The sequence below is a fragment of the Aricia agestis genome, chromosome 4 (assembly GCF_905147365.1).
Source record: "Aricia agestis chromosome 4, ilAriAges1.1, whole genome shotgun sequence".
Lineage (NCBI taxonomy): Eukaryota > Metazoa > Arthropoda > Insecta > Lepidoptera > Lycaenidae > Aricia > Aricia agestis.
This window is the reverse complement of record NC_056409.1, coordinates 3,897,277-3,920,171: the sequence shown is the minus strand read 5'-3', so window position 1 is coordinate 3,920,171 and position 22,895 is coordinate 3,897,277. Positions and strand designations below refer to the sequence as shown.

At 42.6% G+C, this 22,895-nt stretch overlaps 2 protein-coding genes across 2 annotated transcripts in view; both read left to right on the top strand.

Annotated features, from left to right (window-relative positions):
* Positions 1–22,895, top strand: part of LOC121726493 (dynein axonemal heavy chain 1-like) — an 84,181-nt gene that overhangs the window by 12,572 nt on the left and 48,714 nt on the right. Inside the window, exons 20-41 of the mRNA XM_042113878.1 lie at positions 178–321; positions 1,304–1,484; positions 2,324–2,484; positions 2,755–2,854; positions 3,050–3,241; positions 3,965–4,142; positions 4,502–4,634; positions 4,923–5,150; positions 5,444–5,582; positions 5,829–6,007; positions 6,379–6,542; positions 6,662–6,838; positions 7,266–7,389; positions 7,737–7,834; positions 11,880–11,952; positions 12,642–12,759; positions 17,111–17,289; positions 17,655–17,817; positions 18,338–18,448; positions 18,696–18,787; positions 19,064–19,215; positions 19,685–19,802. Of these exons, the coding sequence (XP_041969812.1) occupies positions 178–321; positions 1,304–1,484; positions 2,324–2,484; positions 2,755–2,854; positions 3,050–3,241; positions 3,965–4,142; positions 4,502–4,634; positions 4,923–5,150; positions 5,444–5,582; positions 5,829–6,007; positions 6,379–6,542; positions 6,662–6,838; positions 7,266–7,389; positions 7,737–7,834; positions 11,880–11,952; positions 12,642–12,759; positions 17,111–17,289; positions 17,655–17,817; positions 18,338–18,448; positions 18,696–18,787; positions 19,064–19,215; positions 19,685–19,802 (3,204 nt within the window). The remainder of the gene's footprint in view (positions 1–177; positions 322–1,303; positions 1,485–2,323; positions 2,485–2,754; positions 2,855–3,049; positions 3,242–3,964; positions 4,143–4,501; positions 4,635–4,922; positions 5,151–5,443; positions 5,583–5,828; positions 6,008–6,378; positions 6,543–6,661; positions 6,839–7,265; positions 7,390–7,736; positions 7,835–11,879; positions 11,953–12,641; positions 12,760–17,110; positions 17,290–17,654; positions 17,818–18,337; positions 18,449–18,695; positions 18,788–19,063; positions 19,216–19,684; positions 19,803–22,895) is intronic.
* On the top strand, positions 9,194–10,087 carry LOC121726496. Its single transcript, XM_042113880.1, has one exon. It carries the CDS (start codon positions 9,246–9,248, stop codon positions 9,933–9,935), a length of 690 nt encoding a protein of 229 aa, XP_041969814.1. The 5' UTR covers positions 9,194–9,245; the 3' UTR covers positions 9,936–10,087.

Genomic DNA, 22,895 nt, shown 5'->3' with positions numbered 1-22,895 from the left:
AATCTTAAAAAAATCAATATTTACTGGTGCTTGTTTTTTCGACAGGGAGACCCCAAGTGTTTGAATAAACTATTTTAAAATCGCTCGCCGAAATCGTACTACGTTATCGGTAGATCGATTGCCCTCCCCAGTTTCGCCAAGCGGGCTTACAGCTGTCTTTACCGTTTATCCCTTCAGGTGACAGCGACTTTGGAGTTCCTGGCGGAGGAGCAGCAGAAGTTCTGGAGACTGCACGAGCAGGACGAGCAGGCGCTGGCGGACAGGATCGACATGTACACCTCACAGTGCATGGCGCTCACTCTGCAGGACGACTTCGCCAGGGTGAGGCAGCAGCACCACCGAATCTTGAAACATATTTCTATTACTTTACGTAATTTTCCTATTAACCTTGAGAATAAAACTATGGGACACGAGTTTTCACTCAAGCTCCAAATATCACCAAACAAGCGAGGCGGTATGTTTGGTCAGTTCGAATTCCACCGTCTTTTAGTAAAGCTTGAACTCACAAGATTTCAATAGTGCGACTCAGGATTACTGTGATTACTCCAACTGGTCCGACACAAAGCTTTTAGACTTTTGTGTATGTTTGCGTGGAAACCCGAAATACCTAAATAAAGTAAAACGCCTACGTGGTCCAGTGCTTTAGAGAGTGGCTCTTGACTCGGAGGTTGTGGGTTCGATTCCCGCGTTGGAAACATGTTATTTCCATGTTTGGTTAGGATAATGCAGGCTGATCACCTGATTTTCTGACAAGTAAGATGACTCATGCGTCGGATGGGCATGTAAAAAGGCGGTTCTGCGCCTGATCTCTCGCCAGTCGTGTAGGTCGTCCGTCCCACTGGGTTATGAAAGTAACAGGAATAGAAAGTGCTCTTGTGTACTGCGCACACACTTGGACACTATAAAATTACTCCTGCGTAACTGGCCCCTTTAGTATGGCCACAGTAGAAATGCGAAAGTATAGAAACACTGTGGAGATAAACTGATGGTACCGTTTCGATCCTTACCGCGGCTAACCGCGACCGACAAAAAATCAAATGAAATACCATTTTATGACATACACCATAGTCTAAAAATTCAAATAAAATCCTACTTTATGACATAGCCTATAGTGGCATCATGTCATAATGTGGCAATTTATTTGAATTTTTGTCGGTTAGCCGCGGTAAAGATCGGAACGGTACCTTCAGTTTATCTCCACAGTCTTTCTATACATTCGCATTTCTACTGTGGCCATGCTAATGAGGCTGGTTTCAATAAACCAGTGTGGGAGTTATTATATTATTATAAGTAAATGTTTAAGGTCCACGAGATAGCGAACGACATAAAAAAGGCGTGGAAGGGCATGAAGGAGTCGCAGGAGTGGGGGCGCGTGCTCAACGCCCGCCAGAAGTTGTTTGGCCAGCCCGTCGTGCCCTTCGCTGACCTCAACCGCCTCGTCAAGGAGTTCGAGCCCTACAGGAACCTCTGGGTCACTGCTTCCGGTAGGTTTCTATAGAAGGGCATAAAGGGTTTTGTTAAAGGCGCGATAGAAGCTGTTTGGCTGGTTTTGCTCTTTTGAGCCACGGCACTGATATTGTTATCGGGACAATCCGCGGGGTGGTCTTATCTTGCGACATCAATGGAATAAGCCATAGTTTTACAATTTTCTCGTGTTGCAACTTGCAATATATAAAACCCTGCCGTTATAATATCTTGGTATTTAGTAGACTATGGGGAATCCCAATGTAACTCGAAGCCTTTAGGTTATCTTTGTTTATATTTCGTATATTTAACTTTCAAACAGCTAAAGTAACTTAAACAAATTAAAGTAATGGGTAGTGTTTTGATTAATAAAGATATGCCCCGCCTACTTGGGTAGGTAGTAGGGAGGGATGGTAGTGGTGGTCGCTCGACTTCGGTCTGACGATCACTTCTTCTATCAGCTACGAGCCCGAGTGGTGGTGTTGAGTGATATAACAGTATTCTGTGTTTTACTCTCCCTACAAGAATGTACAAATTGTACATAATGGAATCGTTATTAATGACCACGCGCACGTCATGATTTTTTCAATTTTTTATTTAAGTAACTCCCTTAGCAGTTTTAGTTCTTACAAACTACGCCACACCGTTTGACCATCTACAAATGTCAAATATCAAACCCTATTGACCAGCCCTAGATTTATGTGTAGGTAGTATATAGGTCGAGGCTTATGGGCGGCAGCGGTCTATGGCGTCCTAAGGAGGGGCGGCGAAATTAAAATGGCATATAATTATAAAAAAATATAAATCCGGCCCTGCTATTGATAATGACGCTTCCTCACCTCCCACCCATTTCATTCAGACTACCTGAAGGCCCGAGAGGTGTGGCTGGACAACCCGCTTGTGTACGTGGACGCGGACGCCATAGAGCCGCTCGTCAACGACTACTACAAGACCATCGTCAAGTGCATCCGCACCTTCGCCGACATGCCCAAGATACAGCAAGTCGGGATCACTATACGAGTAAGAAACTGAATCAAACCAAGTCGACAATCACCTATTTGACTTAGGGTAAACTTCTTGTTTCGGCACTGTTTTTTCCAGTCGGAAAAATTCTGGATAGTTAATCAATTCGCATACGGATTATGTAGCGACATATTTGATGATTTTTTGCCTGCTGTTCTTTGAAATTACCTTTGGTAGGCAAGTAACTTGTAAGGGTGAATGATCGATGTATAAGACTCATGGTTATAATTCAGTCAGATGTTATAATAATTATAAATTACATTTTAGGATGAGATTGATGAATTTCGGCCACTCATAGCGATCATACAGGCGGTGAAGAATCCGGGTATGAAAGAGCGACACTGGAAAGAGTTTATGGACAAAGCTGGTAATGTTTTTAGTTTTCATAATCACTGTAAACATATTTTAATAGACGATTTTTACATAGAATAGTATTTCACTTATAAGTACAAAGTAGAATAAACTTTACTTTGTTCGCAAGCTTTGAGTACACACCCCCCAATATTTCTCGGAGTTGTAAGTGTATAGTTATTGAATATACCAAATGTAAACATTATATCAGGTATAACACTAACGATGAACGAGAAGCAGACGTTCTCTAAGTGCCTGAAGCAGGGTATAGCGGCGCACGGCGCGCTCATCGCCGAGGTGGGCGAGCTGGCGGGCAAGGAATACGTCATAGAGCAGGCGCTCGACAAGATGGCCGCCGAGTGGGCCAACAAGGTGCTGGAGATCACGCCGTATAAGAACACAGGTTTAATTAATAGATTTAGCCTAATTTGATCGAATATCAGAATTATAAAGGCAAACGATTGACTTTTTTGAGAGGCCATGTTGTATAGCGACAGTATAGAATATAATAGAATACGTTTATTTTTTTCAACACACAACATATACAGAATCTAATACAAAAGAAAGTATCTAATACAATATTTTGTCACATTTCGTTATCTAGTAAATAAAATCGAATAGATATATTATTTATTTATTTATATAAACTTAACACTCAACTACAATAGAAACAGATATAGAAACTGAATAAATGGTTGGTCGTACTGCCAATAGCGGTTTCTTCCAGGAATTGGATCTTTGCTTTTCTTCTCCTACTTTATGGCACGGCCATGCCGACTGTATAGGCGCCGCAGACTCGATCGCACAAAAAGTCTGTCGTCTGCGATCTCCCTTACCTTGACTCCCTGATTATAACATGGCAGTCCGCGGTAGTGTCTACATAAACTTTACCTTAATTTCTGCTATCACCACAATGAAATTACTGATTATAGCTGGTTTCAGACTACGCTATAATATAATAGCATATGGTATATAGCTCATATCTCGCACCATACATTGTTATAATATATTATGTATAGTACAGTGTGAACGTGTCCATGACAATGTATGGTGCGCGATATTCTTGTATATATACTATATGGTATTATATTATAGCGTAGTCTGAAACCAGCTTATGTCTATATAGGAACGTTCATAATGAAAGTCCCGGACGAGACGCTGCAGCAGCTGGACGAGCACCTGCTGGCGACGCAGCAGCTGGGCTTCTCCCCGCACAAGGCCGCCTTCGAGCTGCGCATACAGGAGTGGGGGGACCGCCTGCGACTCACGCAGAGAGTGCTGGATGAGTGGATCGAGTGCCAGAAGTAATCAACTCTTTTTATAAATGCACATCAACATAGTTTAGGGATATTGGCTATATTATGAAATATTAAAAAATCTATCAGTTATTTTTGAAGACAGTAGATGGCAGGATAATAGCTTATTTTTTATCTTTGATAAAAATATATTTTCATGTCATGAAGTATTGTAAAAACCACTTTATATAAATTGATAAATTGATTTTGAATTTGCAAAAACTATTTGAATAATTATTGTTAAGATGAAATACAGTGGTAGTCTACTATGACGTAACTATAGATATCAAAATTTAAAACCGTTAGATACAATAAAATTATAGATCGGTAGCACATGTTTTCCAGTATTTGAATGCATTTTATTATAGGGAGTGGATGTATCTGGAGCCCATTTTCACTTCAGAGGACATCTCGCGACAGCTGCCGGCCGAGACCAAGAAGTACGGCACCATGGAGAGGATCTGGCGCCGCATCATGTCCACAGCCGCTGCGGTGCCCAAGGTATGTGACTTAAAGTCCATCCAGCTACCGTATTTAAATTCAATTCATGATAATATGCACCATAAAGTGTTTATAACCTAGCATATTTACTAAGAATTTATTTTTCTAAACTAGCTTATGTTCCTAGAAAATAGAATCGCTTCATTGACGTGAGCTTGCCATGACCACGCTCAGCGCAGCGATTCTATTGGATCTTAAAAACACATTCCTCGCAACACATATCTGGTGGAAACGCAGTCATAAGCTGGTATTCGATATGATTAATTGATTGTTTATCGAACGTTCCAGATAATGGGTGTGTGCCCGGACAGCCGTCTGCTGGAGAGCCTGTGCGAGGCTCGGCACCTGCTGGCGGTGGTGTCGCGCGGGCTGGCCGACTACATGGAGCTCAAGCGGCTGCGCTTCCCGCGCTTCTTCTTCCTCAGCGACGACGAGCTCCTCGAGATACTGTCACAGTCCCGCAACCCCAAGGCCGTCCAGCCCCATCTCAAGAAGTGCTTTGAGAACATCGCCAAGGTGCGAACTATGCTAATGTTGTAAATGCGAAATATTTCCATTTGATTGTATGTCATCTCATTACACATTGAACCGAATGATTGTTTGATATTGTGATGCTTTCAATCGCGGGAGCGTAAAATCATTTTTTTAGCAGAAAAATTTAAGGTATACGCACGAAAACATGCGCAACGTCTTATATGTTGCTATCGCGTTTTCGTACGCAATAGGAATACAATAGCAGCAGTTTGGAGCGAAAGAGGCAAGTAGCGATAGGATATACGTAACCGTTTGCTAAATGTGTCAACTTTTAGGTGACGTTCGAGGGCGACCTGCGGATAACGGAGATGCACTCGAGCGAGGGGGAGGTGGTGGAGCTCAAGTACAAGTTCTACCCCACCGCCAACGTCGAGCAGTGGCTGCTGCTGCTCGAGGATACTATGAGGAATACCAGTAATGCCTCCGTTATTAAATGAGTTACACCTGTATCTAGAGCTGCAATGTTTTTTTTAAACGACTTCAATCTGTTTATTTACGAGAAATGTACTGTTTTTTTGGGCATCGACATGATGCGTCAAATACAGTGACTGCACATTGAGGGATTTCAGTTTTGTTAGCACTAGGGGGTAGACCTGGTACATGTGACAAACAATATTTGTGTTCGTACTCTTTTGTTAATAATATGGCTTGTCCTCGCAGTCCGTCTGAAGCTGGTGGCTGGTCTGGAGGAGGTGTGGCGCCTGGAGCGCGGGGAATGGGTGCTGCGGTGGCCGGGGCAGGTGGTGCTGGCCGGCTCGCAGGTCGCCTGGACCGCCGGCGCCGAGGACGCCATCCGCACCACCGCTCTCGACCGCTTCTACGACTCGCGTCTCGACCTGGTACGACACTCTTACATCTTCTAGACCTAATAAGTAGCGTGAAAATTTAATCGAAAATGTTTATTCCATTGTTAAACAAAATTACGGTGAACTCGATCCCGCGCCGAATCGGACGAGAATGCCGCGTCCTACTCTAACAAACGTGAAATGACATTGTTAGAGCAGGACGCGGCATTCTCGTCCGATTGTTTGAGTCTCAAAACGGTTTCGTACTGTTGCCAGTCGTGACGATTATAAAATCCGTCCTTCGAGGTGAAAAGAATCTGTCCTCTCGTTGATTCCGCACACCACAATATTAGAAGTTTGCAAAGCTATTTGCTAAGCGTTGGCTTGACATAATATCTCAAAGATAACGTCATCATTTTCATCAGCTGGACGAACTGCGCGCGCTCGTGCGGGGCTCGCTGACGCTGGCGCAGCGCGAGGTGGTGTGCGCGCTCATCGTGGTGGAGGTGCACGCGCGTGACGTCACGCGCCGCCTGCTCGACGACCGCGTGCGCGCGCTCACCGACTTCCAGTGGGCCTGCCAGCTCAGGTGCGTCATCACTTGGACTTGAAAAACTACCCTGCTGATTTCCATTAACAATTAATTGGGTCGTGCTCTTTCGTAAAACCGAGAAAAGGTTTGACTGATCATCACATACATGTATCCAGGTACTACCAGATGTCCCGGGAGCTGGTGCCGCTGGGTCCGGACGAGGTGGGCGAGGTGTACCAGGACGAGGCGCGGCTGGACACGTCGCGCTACTACCGCCAGTTCAGCGCCGACTACTGCCAGGTGCGCGCGCTCAACGCCGCCTTCACGTACCAGAACGAGTACCTCGGGAACAGGTATGTACCCAAGTGTTGATAGCTATCACAACCAAAAAAAAAGCTAAATGTTTAACTTAACAGACAGAAAGATGGTCTGATTTAAATCAGGTCAATACAAGTTGGTGCTGTTATCGTTAGTCCAACAAGAATGTTAATGGTAAAAACGGGACTCTTTTACTTAAGACTTCGCTGCCTGTTTGTCGTGTGCGACCCTTTCTTCTTGCCTCAGCCTCTGTGGGAAGATTGCATTAATGCATTATATTATATTTTCTACCGTAAAAGAATCCGTTTCTAAAGTGACCAAGTTAAGTGTGCAGGAGTACGCGAAAGGTTGTGTTTCTCTTGTGTTCTGTGTTGCGTCTCTGTTGTTCATTATTGGATTAATATTGTTTTGTGTGGAATAATGTAACTATAATTGAGTTTATATGTGTTATGTGTTTGCCAGCGGCCGTCTGGTGATAACGCCGCTGACGGACCGTTGCTACCTGACGCTGATGTGCGCGATGCACCTCAAGTTCGGCGGCGCGCCCGCCGGCCCCGCCGGCACAGGCAAGACGGAGACCACCAAGGTGAGACCGCTCTCCTATAAGTCTAAAATCTCAGTGTCGTAGCGAGACAGAACCACCCAAGATAAGTTTTTTTTTTCACAAAACCTGCCAGACACTTTACAAATAACATAAAAAGGGAATGAATTTAATACATAACGTTAGTGTTTGGCCCTCTCGATGTGAACACTGCATGTTAAAAAATTGACAATATTAACAAGTAGGTAAAAGTTTTGTAATAACGATGTTATTACAAAACTTTTAAGGGTTAGTTCCCGAACCAGTGGTAGGCATCATGTAGGACATTCTGAAAATATTTACTTATTTTAAATTTATTCAGAAATAAAACAATTTTGACTTTTGATTGTCAGGACCTGGCGAAGGCGCTGGCGGTGCAGTGCGTGGTGTTCAACTGCTCCGACCAGCTGGACTTTCTCGGCATGGGCAAGTTCTTCAAGGGGCTCGCCGCGTCAGTATACACATACATAATAATATTATTCATGCGAAAATGTGTCTGTCTGTATGTCTGTTACCTTTTATGCTTAAGACGCGGAATTGTTTTGGATCACAATTCATGTGATAAAGAATAGGACATGAGATAGTTTTTTCCCCGAAAAGTGTGGGTTTTTATTGAGGAAAAAAGATACAATTTCATAATCGTCCAAATGTAAACAATATTACAAGTTACAACAGTCAAGAAGCCTTCACAGAGCTCAGAGACAGTATATTTTTAATTTTTGCGTTCCTTTGTTTATTTTATTTGGAAAACTCACAGCTACTTAAAAATAACTATAACTAAAAATTACTATAAACTTTATAAACCTAAGAGCTATACTACATAATGTATGTAGTGATACTATGTTATCTTATAACAAGTAGTATATTATAATATCACTTTAAAATTTATTTGACACATTGAACTAATGACGTGTCTATAACAATTTAACTGACGATTTCTCAAGTAAACAGAGTGACTAATAGATAACAGTTAAAGTTCACAATATTATTGTTCTATTATAATGTAGGTGTAGGTAAGAATCGTCTGCTAATAGGCGATTCGCTGAACTGACTCATTCCAAGAAATTGCTGTTTTGATATTGTTTAATTAGAACGTAATATTATAATAACAATCCTCTTTATTTGTTTTAAATATTTTTTTACTTCAAGAAGTTAATATTTGGATCGTGAAGAACAGTATGCTGTTCTTGATATATCCTGTTGATGATATATAATAATTATGATTTATGTTGGTTTTAATATAAGTTATTGGAAACAAAAACAAAAAAAATATATTCTGTAGTTTTTTCTTTTTAACATAATATTCAATAACTAAATAAATGTTTGCTCGTAACTTCTTCGTTTACGCGGAAAGTCGTATATCTCATATCAAAATAAGTGTAGGTACTTTTTAGGGTTACGTACCCAAAGGGTGATGACCCTAGACCCTACTAGAACTACTAGAACTAAGCTACTATAACAAATTAAAAAGTGATATCGGGTGTCCCATACAAATCAATCTAAGAAAAAGGGATGGCACTACGATGCTGCCACTTTTTAATTTCTTCACTTTTATGCCAGACTATACAAAGTAATTTATAGATTCACTCACTCACAGAATAAGTCATACTTGCGTACCCAGCTGTTGGACTGATCCTCGACACGTCTTCTTTGTTCTATCGAGGACGCTAACAATGAAAATTGAACCTTACTACGTCGGAGTAGAAGTGAATTATCGAGCACAAGAGCAGCGCGAAATTCCCACGACAGCTAGGAACAGAGATAAGGATAACCTCTGCCCCCGGGCGGCCCTATAAAGCCGGCCGGGCGCGCGGCGCCGCCAGTACTCAACGCGCACGCACACGCACACACACACGCATATCATGTTCTTTTTCTTGCTGCTCGCGCTGGTGGCGGCGGCGGGCGCCGCGCCGCGCCGCGACCGCCTACCCTACGGCCGCCAGGCCGCGCTCACCGACCTCGACGACCTCTTCACCGACGAGCTGTTCGACGCAGCCGGCTTCTGGAACCGTCTGCACCAGGAGATGGTCGACCTGGACGCCGCCATCGCCGAGCTCGGCCGACGTTTCCCCGTCGACTCACCCGAGGCCGGCGTCGACGGCGACAAGTACAAGGTGAAGATCCCGCTCGCCGGCTTCGAAGAGAAGGACATCAAGGTGAAGGCGAACGAGGGCGTGCTCATGGTGCAGGCGGTCCACGAGGAGGGCGCGCGCCAGCGGTACTACATGCACACCGTCACGCTGCCCGCCGGCGTCGACCCCACCGGCAGCTGGACTTTTGCCGATGGCCTGCTCGCCGTCGAGTTCCCGCTGAAGGACCGCGCCGCCCCCGCCACGACGCCGGCGCCCGCGCACAGCCGTGAGGAGATGGGCGGCGGCGACGACGCGACGGAGGACGCGGACGTGGGGCTGAGCCGTGGCGACCAGGCGGATAAGCAGGTGGAGACCAACGAGATCCCCGGCGCCGGCGTCGAGGCCACCACCTACGCCGTCGATCTCAAGGGCGACGTCGAGTTCGTGCCCGTCCACTACAAGCAAGCGCCGAAACACTAGGCGCTCCGCGTGATTTAGATCGTTGTGATTAAAAATGGACACCAAAAATTTACTACTACGACATAAGACATTAGTGGTTATATATTGAATAATCTATGTATTTATTAACTATTGTAATTATTTTTTTGACTGTCAATAAAATCGAGTAAAAATTAAAACTAATTTGTTTCTTTCGTATCTATTTCAATATTTGAAACTATTAACCCTTAATCAGGCCCCATGTGCACAGGCATGAAAATATTTTTAAATATGGTGTGATCTTAATTTTAACCTGTAGGTAGAATGAATACCTAAGAACTGTTTCTTAAAAAATATTAAATTCAAGACAAAACCTAAGTGGTCGTATTATGCCCTATCCTATGCCTGTTAAGGAGCTCTCTGGCGTTTTGTAATTTGTTTCACCTTTTTTTTTATTAGGAAACTGCATACTTTGATCTTTGATCTCTTTACTGATAACTGCCAATGATTTGTAATATCAAAATATCATCTCTTGTAAAACGGAATCAGTGTTCTTAACATACTACCGCCAGACGGGCATGGGGTTTAATTATAATTAAGTACCACTTAGGAATTTGATTAATGATTTTTCCAAAAATGAATTATTTAGAAAAAAAAAATTAGCTTCATACGAAAGATAAAAATATTGGTAATCAAAAAAAGGTTTTATGAATAAAAAAAACAAAGATCACTATAAAACTCCAATTACCTAGGACCTAGGTGGTCGATTAATCGTACTATGCCTGAGTTGTAGAAATGTCAGCTATTATGTTTGTATTGATGTAAACAAGGCGATCGTTCAGTTTTGTGAGAAGAGTGTTATCTTACATTGGAATTGCGGTAGGCACGAACCGCAATACCTAAGACAATTAATGTTTCTTGTTTATAAATAACAATACCTACAAAATGTCTACAGACTACACTTGTTATATTATTTAAATTACGCAGTAGTTAGTAGTAGACAATAACTTTAGTTTCAAACGACTTAGTTTTCAAACGTGACAAGAAAGTTACCGTCAATTTTGAAATCATTTTCTTTGTTAAATAGCCATAGTAGAGTTCGAGATAACGAGGCAAAAATGAAATACTTAGGGCCTGTTTCACCACTTCCTGAGAATGTGCCGGATAGGCTATCCACAACTTATTTGACAGATTTTCCATACTTTATCTGTCAAGTTAAATTATGGATAGACTATCCGGCACTTATCAGGAAGTGGTGAAACAGGCCCAGTTTTCTTCCTGCAAGAAGTGGTACTGCAATCTGCATGAAGCACCCATTGTGTGTGTTTATGAATCTATTATTAGTCATTGCTTTATTATTAAAATTATTACTACACGTCACATACTTATACAGTGTGTTAGTGTAAACACCGTTATCCTTGAAACCATCAAATGAGCCCGTCAAAATGAACAACTTTGTCTATGAGAGCAATGCTGGGAACTCAAAACAAAAATGCCGTCTTCATACCCATACGGATGCCCGGATTGGCAATTTGTATGGGTATGAAGACGGTTTTTTTTGTGTTGACTATTGAGCATTGTTCTCGTAGAAAAAGTTGTTCATTTTGACGGGCTCATTTTATGGTTTCAAGGATAACGGTGTTTACACTAACATCTTGTATTTTGTTAGCAACAAACTTTCGTCTTAACTATCTTATTCCCTGTAATTATTTTCTGACGTTAATGCATAAAGAAAATAAACACATGTAGGTATGTATGTATAGTCTCTGGTTAATGTCTAGAAATAGCTTTTCTGGTGTGTAGAAATAGCTTTTAGTATACTTTTTATCCCGCAAAATGTACGGTTCCTGCGCGATTAACGAATTTTGGCGCAACGGAGTTGCGGGCGTCATCTAGTACCTACTTCATAATATTATGTGTTTCCTGACTATAGTTCAGATCTGCCTTTAGCACGAAACCCTACAGAATATGAATGTGTGTTTATAGTTCAGGAGCCTGGGCGTGCTTCGATGAGTTCAACCGGATCGACATCGAAGTTCTCTCCGTGGTGGCGCAGCAGGTACCCGCTGTTTGTCTGATGATGTCTCCATAACATACTGTCATCAACTCTCTGTGGACCTAACCATAAGGTCACAAGTACAAAATATAAGCGTTAGAGCGCTTACAGACGAACGGCACTTGTCGACGGCACGCTTGTCAAAAAAATCAATGAAAATAAATCCAGCGACAGCCGTCGCGCGTCGACGCGTGTCGTCGGCGAGTGCCGTTCGTCTGGAAGCCTTATCCTCCTCACGTCGCAATCCAATTTTGGGCAGTGACTCTACGCGATCATCATAAGCATAATAAGAACTGTAATAAGAATATTTATTACAGTTCTTATTATGAGGACTTTTGATACAGGGTGTATTATACCCTGTATCAAAAGTCCTCATTTTGAATTTCACAGTATTAATATTACATTTATCTGTCGGTGTAGAAATCGTTTGAAGTCATTACATAAATTGGGCCGATTTAACGTCGATAATAATGTCTTTGCGTACAAAATAAACTCATCTGTTAATGACCGATCTATGATCTACGAAACTCGTACGGTGACGTAGGGTGATAAAGTCTGCAAAATTCGTCCCCGGAAATAATAAAACTGTTCAAAGTGTAAGAAACCTGCCAAATTCGGTGGCGATGGTCGATTTTATTAAAACAAGGAAAACTTCTTCCGTTGAATGGTGTTCTAATGGTATTTTCGTGAAGGTGGTGACGATCCAGAAAGCTCAGATGGCGGGGCTGGAGAAGTTCATGTTCGAGGGCGTGGAGCTGCCGCTGAAACCCTCTTGCGCCGTCTTCATCACCATGAACCCCGGATACGCCGGTCAGTTGCGCTTGCGCACGCGCATGCACACGTACATACACGAATACACGTACACACGTACGCACCCGTACACGCAAGGGCGTCGCCAAGGGGGGGCAGGGAAGGGCAGCTGCCCCCCCCCTAGAGATTCTAAAAAGTTGCCAAATATAATGCAAACAACGACCACTATAATATTAAAATCTGGTAAGTAATAGATGTAAGGCTCGTAGTAGAAGTGAAAAGCTTTATGTGCTGTCGAATTTACCAACAATTCATACATTCTTTTCTCATTCATAGAGAATGAGTCAACTTGCCCCCCCCTGTGCCATTGGCTGGCGACGCCCTTGCGTACACGCACACTCGTATGCACACGCACACGCACACGCACACGTACATGCGTACGCACAAAGAGGTCTACTCAAAAATAGCTAATGCCTAGATTGTGAAGTTTTTGCAAGTAGTTTATCTTATAATAGCTAGCGTTGTTGATTGGTTAATTGATTATGAAACTTTAGAGGACCGGTTGGTCTAGTGAGAAAGCCCGATGATGCCGATGCGGAGTCGCCCAGGCCGCGGTACATTGCGGCTAGTGGACGATGTACCCGATGAGGCGATGCTGGCTGGCGCGGTGCGGAGGGGCGGAGAGTGATGATGATGAAGGAGGCGTGTTCTGTCGAGGGTCACCAATGTGGGATATGCGTGGCTGCCACAAAGGAAGATCTTCCGACCGAGCGAGGTGTTATGCTCGGTCAGGCCGGAGCCCACGTGATACATTTCAGCTGTCGTATATATACCGCAGCGCTCAGAAAACTTCGATAGCGCGATGCAGAAATGTTAGGCGAATTGTGGGTACCGCCACATCACTCCCCCCCGAAGACCGGAGGTCGAATCTTGAAGTCTTGTCGCTTGAGTCGCCAATGCCAGAGAGTTCCAGTGAGTCGGAACTGTTGCAGTGAGTCCCAGTGAGTCGGAACTGTAAGCTGCTGCACGGGATCCAGTGAGTCGGATAGCTGCCGTGCGGGGCCGATGTTTCGTGCTGTACAGGAGAGATGTGCTCTGCTTGCTGACCGGTCCGGTGTTAAGTTCTAATGTCTTCTCGCCGTATGTCGGGATGACGGTATTGTTGGCGGCGTACAGTTGAAAAGGTAGCGGCTGGAGATGGATGCCTTTCTTTTTCGGTATAACGGATATATTTGCACCCGTGTCTACCAAAAAAGTGAGATTCGTAGTCTTGTCCGTGACGAATAGGCGGTATTGTTTGTTGTGAACGCCGGATTCCGCCGCTGCCAACGTTCTGTCTAGTTTTCCGACTTGTTGTTGAATGTACACGGTTGTGTACATTTTCTTGCTTCCTTGCCGAATCTGTTGTGGTAGTAACAGAATGGCGATGGTGATGTAGACCGAGGACGCGATGTCGATCGTTGCCGGAATCTTGATGTTGATCGATGTCTTGACCTTGAGCGTTGATAGTAATTTTCTCTTCTATAATTATTGTTGTTGTACTTTTTTAACTCGGCGACTTCTAGTGACAGCTTGCGGATTTCTTCGATTAGGAGGCACTCGACGTTTGATGAAGTTGATGCGGAGCTATTTACACGATGAGTTGATGAGATGCTATTTACATTATTTACATGTGACTGCTCGATGATCTTGTCGGCTAGCGCAGCTTGTTCGTCGAGTGTGGTCTTCGACTGGAAAGTTTCACTGACGGCCAGGACGGAGCGAATATTTGTCGGGAGGAGGTTGGCCCACATGAGTTGTAGGGTGGAATCGGGGACCTTGTTGCGAGCCAGGTTTCGCATTCGTCGTAGTAGTTGTGACGGTTTTTGGTCTCCCAATTCCATGTCCGACAGCAGCGTTTGGAATTGCCGACTGTCGGATTCTTCGTATGCGGAGATGAGCCGGTCTTTGAGGGCTTGGTATTCGTTTGTCTCTGGCGGGTTGTACAGTAGGTCGGCGATTTGTTCGATGTCTTCTTTTTCCAGACGAGCGATGACCATCTGGGAGAGCTGGCTTTGGTTCTTCTGAAGACTGCTGGTGGCTGCTTCGAAGGTGACGAACCAGAGCCTAGGTTTGTCTCTCCAGAATGGCGGAATTCGCATCGAAAGTGCGATGCCGGCGATTTCCTGCGATGACGGTGACGTCGCCGGGTTGCTGGTGAGTGCCGAGGTTTCGGGCAGGGATTCGCCTCTGTTTTCCATTGTGATGCAGGGTGCAGGTGCAGCGATTCGAGGTGCAGTGTCGTCGTGCAGAGTTTTCCCGAGCAGAGTTTCCTCTTGAAGGTACTTGCTGTTCTTCGGGCAGAGTTTCTTCTTGCAGAGGTTGCGTGTTCAAATCACGTCGGGGTCACCAGTTTAGAGGACCGGTTGGTCTAGTGAGAAAGCCCGATGATGCCGATGCGGAGTCGCCCAGGCCGCGGTACATTGCGGCTAGTGGACGATGTACCCGATGAGGCGATGCTGGCTGGCGCGGTGCGGAGGGGCGGAGAGTGATGATGATGAAGGAGGCGTGTTCTGTCGAGGGTCACCAATGTGGGATATGCGTGGCTGCCACAAAGGAAGATCTTCCGACCGAGCGAGGTGTTATGCTCGGTCAGGCCGGAGCCCACGTGATACATTTCAGCTGTCGTATATATACCGCAGCGCTCAGAAAACTTAGATAGCGCGATGCAGAAATGTTAGGCGAATTGTGGGTACCGCCACAAAACCATTGCAGTATATTTTTACTTCCTAAAAATGCAATGACAAAATAAGTAAGTACAGCAATCACAAAACTTTTACAACCCACAAAAGTATTATTTTACCAAAACTGCTTATGTTGTTTAATGTTTAGTTTGAATTTTTACTGCTACCTTACTGTTTCCTGGAAGAAATCGTTTTTTAGCGACAAAAATTTAATAGTTCTGATTATCGTATTATTTCGTGCTTTTATATCTCTAAATAATAACAAAAAAAATATTATTAATGATAACACAAATATTAGTTGGGTAAACCCCAGTAAAATGAAAATAAGCGTAACAACTGACCCGTGACCTGAGTTATCTGACGGGCTCGGCTGATCTCTAGAACGTTCCTAGCATTATGCTCATGTTTGTCTACAGTGAGCCTCTTGTTTATCATCTAGCTCTCGAAATCTAAGGAACTCTGAATAATTATAAACAAACACATACAAAGTGTATTTATATATTATAAAACAAGATGTTGCCAGCAACTTAGTTTGGATAGAGATTTGTTATATTTTTAGTTTATACGTGATAAAAATTATCCAACATTGGTTTTTCCCATTACTCAATGTATCTGAAATAGTGCATACCTACTGTTTATCCAAATAATCAGTTTAGGGGTTTTCGCATTCAAACATTTTTGTGGACTAGCAATAAACAAAACATTTAAAAAGTTACTTAAATTATCTAAATTCCTAAAAGCCAGCGAAGCGACAGAGAAAAAATTGTTGGATAAATCTTTACGTTTCTGACATATTTTTATAATTGGACGCCCGCAAAACCTTTGATGAAAATATTTTAAACGCGAGCTATTTTTCAAACAGGTGAATTTTTGTACTAGTAGGTGAAATTTGATTATTATGTAAGATTTACTTCGTCCACTCCAGTACATGTCCTCGGCCGCTATTCTTTTAAATGTTTAGTTTACCAATGAAAAAAAAAATAATATTCCCCGCGTCCCATTTGCCGTTAAAAACGATCAAAACGCTCAAAACGATCGAGTTTTGATCGTTTTTAATGTCAAGTGGAACGCGGGGATTGTTTACTATCGAGGTATGCTTTTGAAACAGAATAAAATATCGTTTTCATTTGTTTTTAATAACTACATCATCCGGAATATAATAACTAGGCACCTCATTATAAAGAAACCTTATGGAAGAAGGTGCTAAGTCATATCTACATTTCTAGAATCTAGCCTGTAGTAATTTATATGAAGTGGATTTGACAGACGTCATGCAAGTCTGTCAATTCAATACAAATTTAGAAGTGCAACTACGCATCGCGTTGCGGTCTGAATTTACCCTAAGAGCCAGCCTGTGGAGAGGCGCGTTGCGTTAGCGTTGCGTCGACGCAGCGCTGCCGTTGCGTTGTTTTACATACAAATAACACGGCGGTGTACACACGGCGCGCTGCGTTGTCGCAACGCACACATGACGGACAGCAGCCAGCAAGACTAAGCGGGAGGGGGTGTTGACGTTTAGGCTGCTTCGTAATAACGCTGCGATGGCGGAGCCCTCGCGTGGCCGGCTATGCGTCAAACGGCAGCACTGCGTCGTCGCAACGCTGACGCAACGCGCCGTGTGGATAGGCTCTAAGTCAAACGGTGAGTGGACCGTTCGATTTAGAGGCTGTCCACATTCTCGGGCGCAGGTCGCACGGAGCTGCCGGACAACCTGAAGGCGCTGTTCCGGCCGATCGCGATGATGGTGCCGGACTACGCGCTCATCGCCGAGATCTCGCTCTTCTCGTACGGCTTCTACGAGGCGCGCGGGCTCGCCGGCAAGATCACCACCACATTCAAGCTCAGCTCTGAACAGCTCTCCACGCAGGTAACATTACAAGCAGTGGGTGGTTTCTATATAAACCAATGCCACGTCCAACGCCACGGCAGATTATGCCAGCCTAGAAAAACTAGAGGACTCTACAAACTTGTTGAAGATAGATATTCTTATGTTAATATTATTTGTAAATAATTTATTTGGAATTACCACTGAAAAGCTCCGGTCGCAGAACACATAGAAATCCGTGCGCTACTAATTGAGTACTCGCTCACACACAAAAGTAAAATATGTGTGTGTAAATCGCGAGAGCAATATATATTATATATTTAATGCTCTGCTACCGGACTTTACGCATACACAGTCAAAAATGTAACCTTCTCTGTGATTCCGTTGAAAATAACGCCTATGTTCAGGACCACTACGACTTCGGCATGCGCGCGGTGAAGACGGTGATCCTAGTGGCGGGCAACCTCATGCGGCGCGCGCCCGACGCCGACGAGCGGCAGATCGTGCTGCGTGCGCTGAGGGACGTCAACGTGCCCAAGTTCCTGGCTGATGATCTCGTTCTGTTCAATGGTGACTTATCGCTTAGAGCCTGTTTCACCACTTCCTGATAAGTGACGAATAGGCTATCCATCAATTAACTTGAGAGATCAAGTATGGAAAATCTGTCAAAAAAGTTGTGAATAGCATATTCGCCACTTTATAAGAAAGTGGTGAAACAGGCCCTTAGTCTGAAGGCATATTATTATCTTTCTTTTTTTACCTTATTTATTTTATTAGTGACAGGATAGCCAATTATAAACATTTGTAAACATGGTGGCATTTCCTTAACCACCGTCACAAAATAGTGTTCTTAGGCGCTGTCTTCGTAATGACAAACCGACAACAAAAAGGATTATAATTTTGTATGTTTTATGTTTAGTATTCAGATTGTCTGTTCCATAATATAGGACTGGCCACGGCTTAAAAATAAATTTATACTCGCTAATTTGTTTCTTAAAAAACCAAAACAGTTGATATTGATATGCACAATACTATACTTTGTTGTGTTTTGTCACCAAAGGTGGGTTTGTTTCAATATCGCTACGTGCAGGTATAATCTCGGACCTGTTCCCGCGCGTGCCGATCCCGGTGGCGGAGTACGGCGCCATGGAGCACGCCCTCAGAGATCAGCTCAGCCGGCGCGGATACGAACACTTGCCGGGTAACTTGGATTTGTAAACACAATGCAATTCAGAATTTATGAGATGTGAGGCCACATGGCTCCGTTCCCTCTAGAGATCCTGTAGAAGGGTCGCATATGTCGTTGGCATAAAGGCCAGACGTGGAAGAAGACAGCTGAGGCCGCCTTTTCAAAATATTTTTTTGGAATCTATACTTTTTGGTACTAGGTGTAAGTGTCAAATAAGTATGTTTAGTAATTCTTTTTGAATAGACATTTGATGTTTTAGCGTTTATTTCGAAGACGATCCAACTGTACGAGACCACAGTGGTGCGACACGGGCTCATGATCGTCGGCCCCGCCGGCGCCGGCAAGACCACGGTCAGATGCATTATCATATTTTGAAAATAAAGCAAAATATTCATTAACTTCTCGCCCCTAAAGGTAGCCTCCGAATTCCGATTTACATTAAACACAACAAGCGACCCATTTTTAAACCAGTCTTTTAAATTGGAGTAGACTATAACACCGGGCGGACGGTCGATAGGTCTGTCAATTCGATATGTATCTTCGTATGTACAAAATAAAGTCTAGTTTTTAAGTAATAATGCAATAATCGTCGCCTCGTCACTTTACAATACAAACTGACCCTTGCAGTGTTACGAGGTGCTCCGTGACGCTCTGACGTCACTGCGCGGCGCGGCGGACGCCGATGGCGTGCACGCCGCGGTGCGTAATCACGTCGTCAACCCCAAGGCCATCACCATGGGCCAGCTGTACGGCGAGTTCGACCTTCAGACGCACGAGTGGTGAGATATAGATAGTATGTGAAAGAAGAGCCTTCAGGAAATTGCGTTTCATTTTTTTAAATAAAATAAGGGGGCAAACGAGCAAACGCGTCACTGATGGAAAGCAACTACCGTCGCCCATGGACACTCGCAAGTCGCAACATTAGAAGAGTGCAGGTTGCTTTTAAGAGGGAATACGTACTCTTTTTGAAGGTTTGCACTTTGTATTGGTCCGGAAATACTGCTGGTGACAGTTCGTTTCCATAGTTTTGAACAGCGAAGTTAAAAATCAAAATGTATGGTATTTGACATAACGCCTCGCTTATAGTGATGCCTTATGTCGAATTCCATAAAATTCATCTCTAATTTTACTGTCTAAATTATCTAAGCTGGGAATCGAGCTATGTAAACACCCTGATTCTTGTATTATAAGGGAAGATTTTTTACGGCATACCATATTCTGACATCACTAAGTAAGCGGAATTCACAGGACGGACGGTATCCTGTCGTCGCTGGTGCGTGCTGGCGTCGCGGCGGAGGACGACGACAAACGCTGGTATATCTTCGACGGTCCGGTCGACGCTGTCTGGATTGAGAACATGAACACGGTGATTTATATTTGCGTATATGTCGTAGGATTATTTGATAAATCAAATTATCGCGAAAATTCTAGGGATTTCGCGAAAACACGGATAATTAGATAATGCTGTTTATATTTTTCAATTATTCTAAAAAAAGTTAGGCGTTTTGGGAAAACGCGAGTTGCCTTAGTAACATTGCACATTCTTAATGCTGATTGGCTTGATTTTTGCTTACTGGCGAACTCTTATTCTGATTGGTTACTATCTTATCCTATGTATCTTCCTGGTATTACACCATAGAATTATAAAGGGTATCTGATGACAATGCTTCTTCATAGGAACTTTACTTTTTATTTAACCTTTTTCTCATCTTAACCATAACCTCAGATTTAATTTCTTTCTGAACTTTCAGCACTAATTTCACTTGTATCAGACATTTTGTATTTACAGATACCCTTTTAGATTAAACTTTTCGCACTATTTTTCAAGTCCAACTGCAATTTTAAACACATTAAATATCAAAAACTGCTAGCTCGCTTACAAAAACAACCACAATAGACCTGGATCCCAGAAGGATAAGACAACTTACTCTCTGATGGATGAAACCATAGGTTATTAGTAGTGCCTCGTGTACTTAGAATACCTGCGAATTTGTGTAGCTCTAAGTGTGACACCTGGTCAGGTACCAGGAACCAAAGTGGACTAAAAATGAGTCTTACTTTACTTTTTTTCAAATGGCTAATATTTATATGTAATTTGTAGATTATTGTTCTGAACTAGTATCATGTAGTGTAAGACACTTTTCAATGACCAAAACTATTGCCAGACGTTTTAAAAATAACTTTGTTGCTATTTTTTTTTCAAAGGCATTATTTTTATTTTATAAATTAATATAACACCTTAGAAAACAATACGATATTGCAAGAATTTATTTTCTACTAGCTGTTGCCCGCGACTTTGTCCGTGTCAGCATACTGCATAGTATAATAACAAAGATGGACAATTTTCCCCTGTTTCCTCACCCAATGGGTAAAAACGGGACCCGATAACAAAGATATTTCAGCCTGTCCGTCTGTCTGTCTGTCTGTCCATATCCAGACTGTAACTCCCCTTTCTAACGTGTAGTGAATATTATTAAAGTATGGATACAATTGAGTATTTTTTGGTCATATACCTAGTCAAGTGCCTACCTGTTAGACCCAGATCCCAGAGCGATAAGACAACTTACTATCACAATATGGATGAAACCTTAGGTTCTCAGTAGTTCCTTATGTACTTAGAATACCTTCGAATTTGTGATGCTCTACATGGAGCTATACTCACTCTCACTCGCTCACTCATAATGTGTAAAAATGTCTGTCTGTCTGTTTGTAACCTCTTCACGCACAAACCGCTTAACCAATTTTGCTGAAATTTGGTACGGAAATACTTTACTTTTTAGCTACGAATAATAAAAACTAAGGAAAAGTAACTCCGTCAAAAAACATGCTCCACAATACTTGTCAAAAAAGTGTACCTTAGGTACACATTTCAATACATTTGCAATATTTAGGTGACCTTGAGCGGTACTAGGCTGACGTTACATGACAGATCAAAAGGAACCAAATTTAAAACGGTAATAGTATGGGAGTTACGATTCCTTAGTTTTTATTATTCGTAGCTTTTTAGGTAATATGATACTTTTATCCCGAAATTTTGCGAAATGAAGTTGCGGGTGTTATCTCGTAATTAATAAATATTGAAGTAAATTTATATAAAAGTTAAGCTATTTGGAGCTATTTCGTTTTATAAGGCATTTTATTTTATTTTTTGTAGAAAAGATATCAGATAAAAGAATATATTTTACTATGATTATAATAATTAACTGCAAGTATTTGTCTGTTATTTATTCATCGTAATCATCAACAAAATCATTTTAATTTTCATCGTTCATCCAATCACGACCCAATCACGACACTGCCTGTTTCAGTCATCATCCTTGTCGTCATCAGCTAAGGCAAGATTTCTCAAAGTGGGGTTCGCGAACCCCTAGGGGTTTGCCATTCGACGGCAGGGGGTTCGCGACAAGATTCACGTAATGTTGGCTTGATAACTAGCAGGCACGCGCGGCACTCTTTTGGCACTTTATGTGTTCTCATTAGTTAGTAAGGGGTTCGTTGTTACCTGGAAATTGCAACAGGGGTTCGTGGATCCGAAAGTTTGAAAAACTCTGAGCTAAGGTAACACCGCGTTAAAGTAAAAAACCGTGTTGGATACGTTTTACATTGCTTGTTTTGTATTGCGGCTGGGCCGGTCTCTCATAGTAAACAAGCAATGGAACAGCAAAAAAATGGAAAGGGCGTAAGTGACAAAATGGTTTTTGTCGCGTAATTTAAAAACTATAAATACATTTTATATAATACAACCAATCATTAACAACATTGTTAAGCCGCATCCGTCAGCCGGACGTTCACGGATGCAAAAACATCCAGTCAGATTCTGTTCGGAAGTCCGAACGCTCAAAGTCGTGTCCGCGACTTATGTTAGACAGTGTGTACACTGCACAGTTTAGTGTATTTAATATTTTGTACTTACTAAGCTACTAGGTACTAGGTATATGACCAAAAAATACTCAATTGTATCCATACTTTAATAATATTCACTACATGTTAGAAAGGGGAGGTACAGTCTGGATATGGACAGACAGACAGGCTGAAATATTTTTGTTATCGGATCCGGTTTTTACCCTTTGGGTAAGGAAACAGGGGAAAATTGTCCATCTTTGTTATTATACTATGCAGTATGCTGACACGGACAAAGTCGCGGGCAACAGCTAGTAGAAAATAAATTCTTGCAATATCGTATTGTTTTCTAAGGTGTTATATTAATTTATAAAATAAAAATAATGCCTTTGAAAAAAAATAGCAACAAACTTATTTTTAAAACGTCTGACAATAGTTTTGGTCATTGAAAAGTGTCTTACACTACATGATACTAGTTCAGAACAATAATCTACAAATTATATATAAATATTAGCCATTTGAAAATAAGTAAAGTAAGACTCATTTTTAGTCCACTTTGGTTCCTGGTACCTGACCAGGTGTCACACTTAGAGCTACACAAATTCGCAGGTATTCTAAG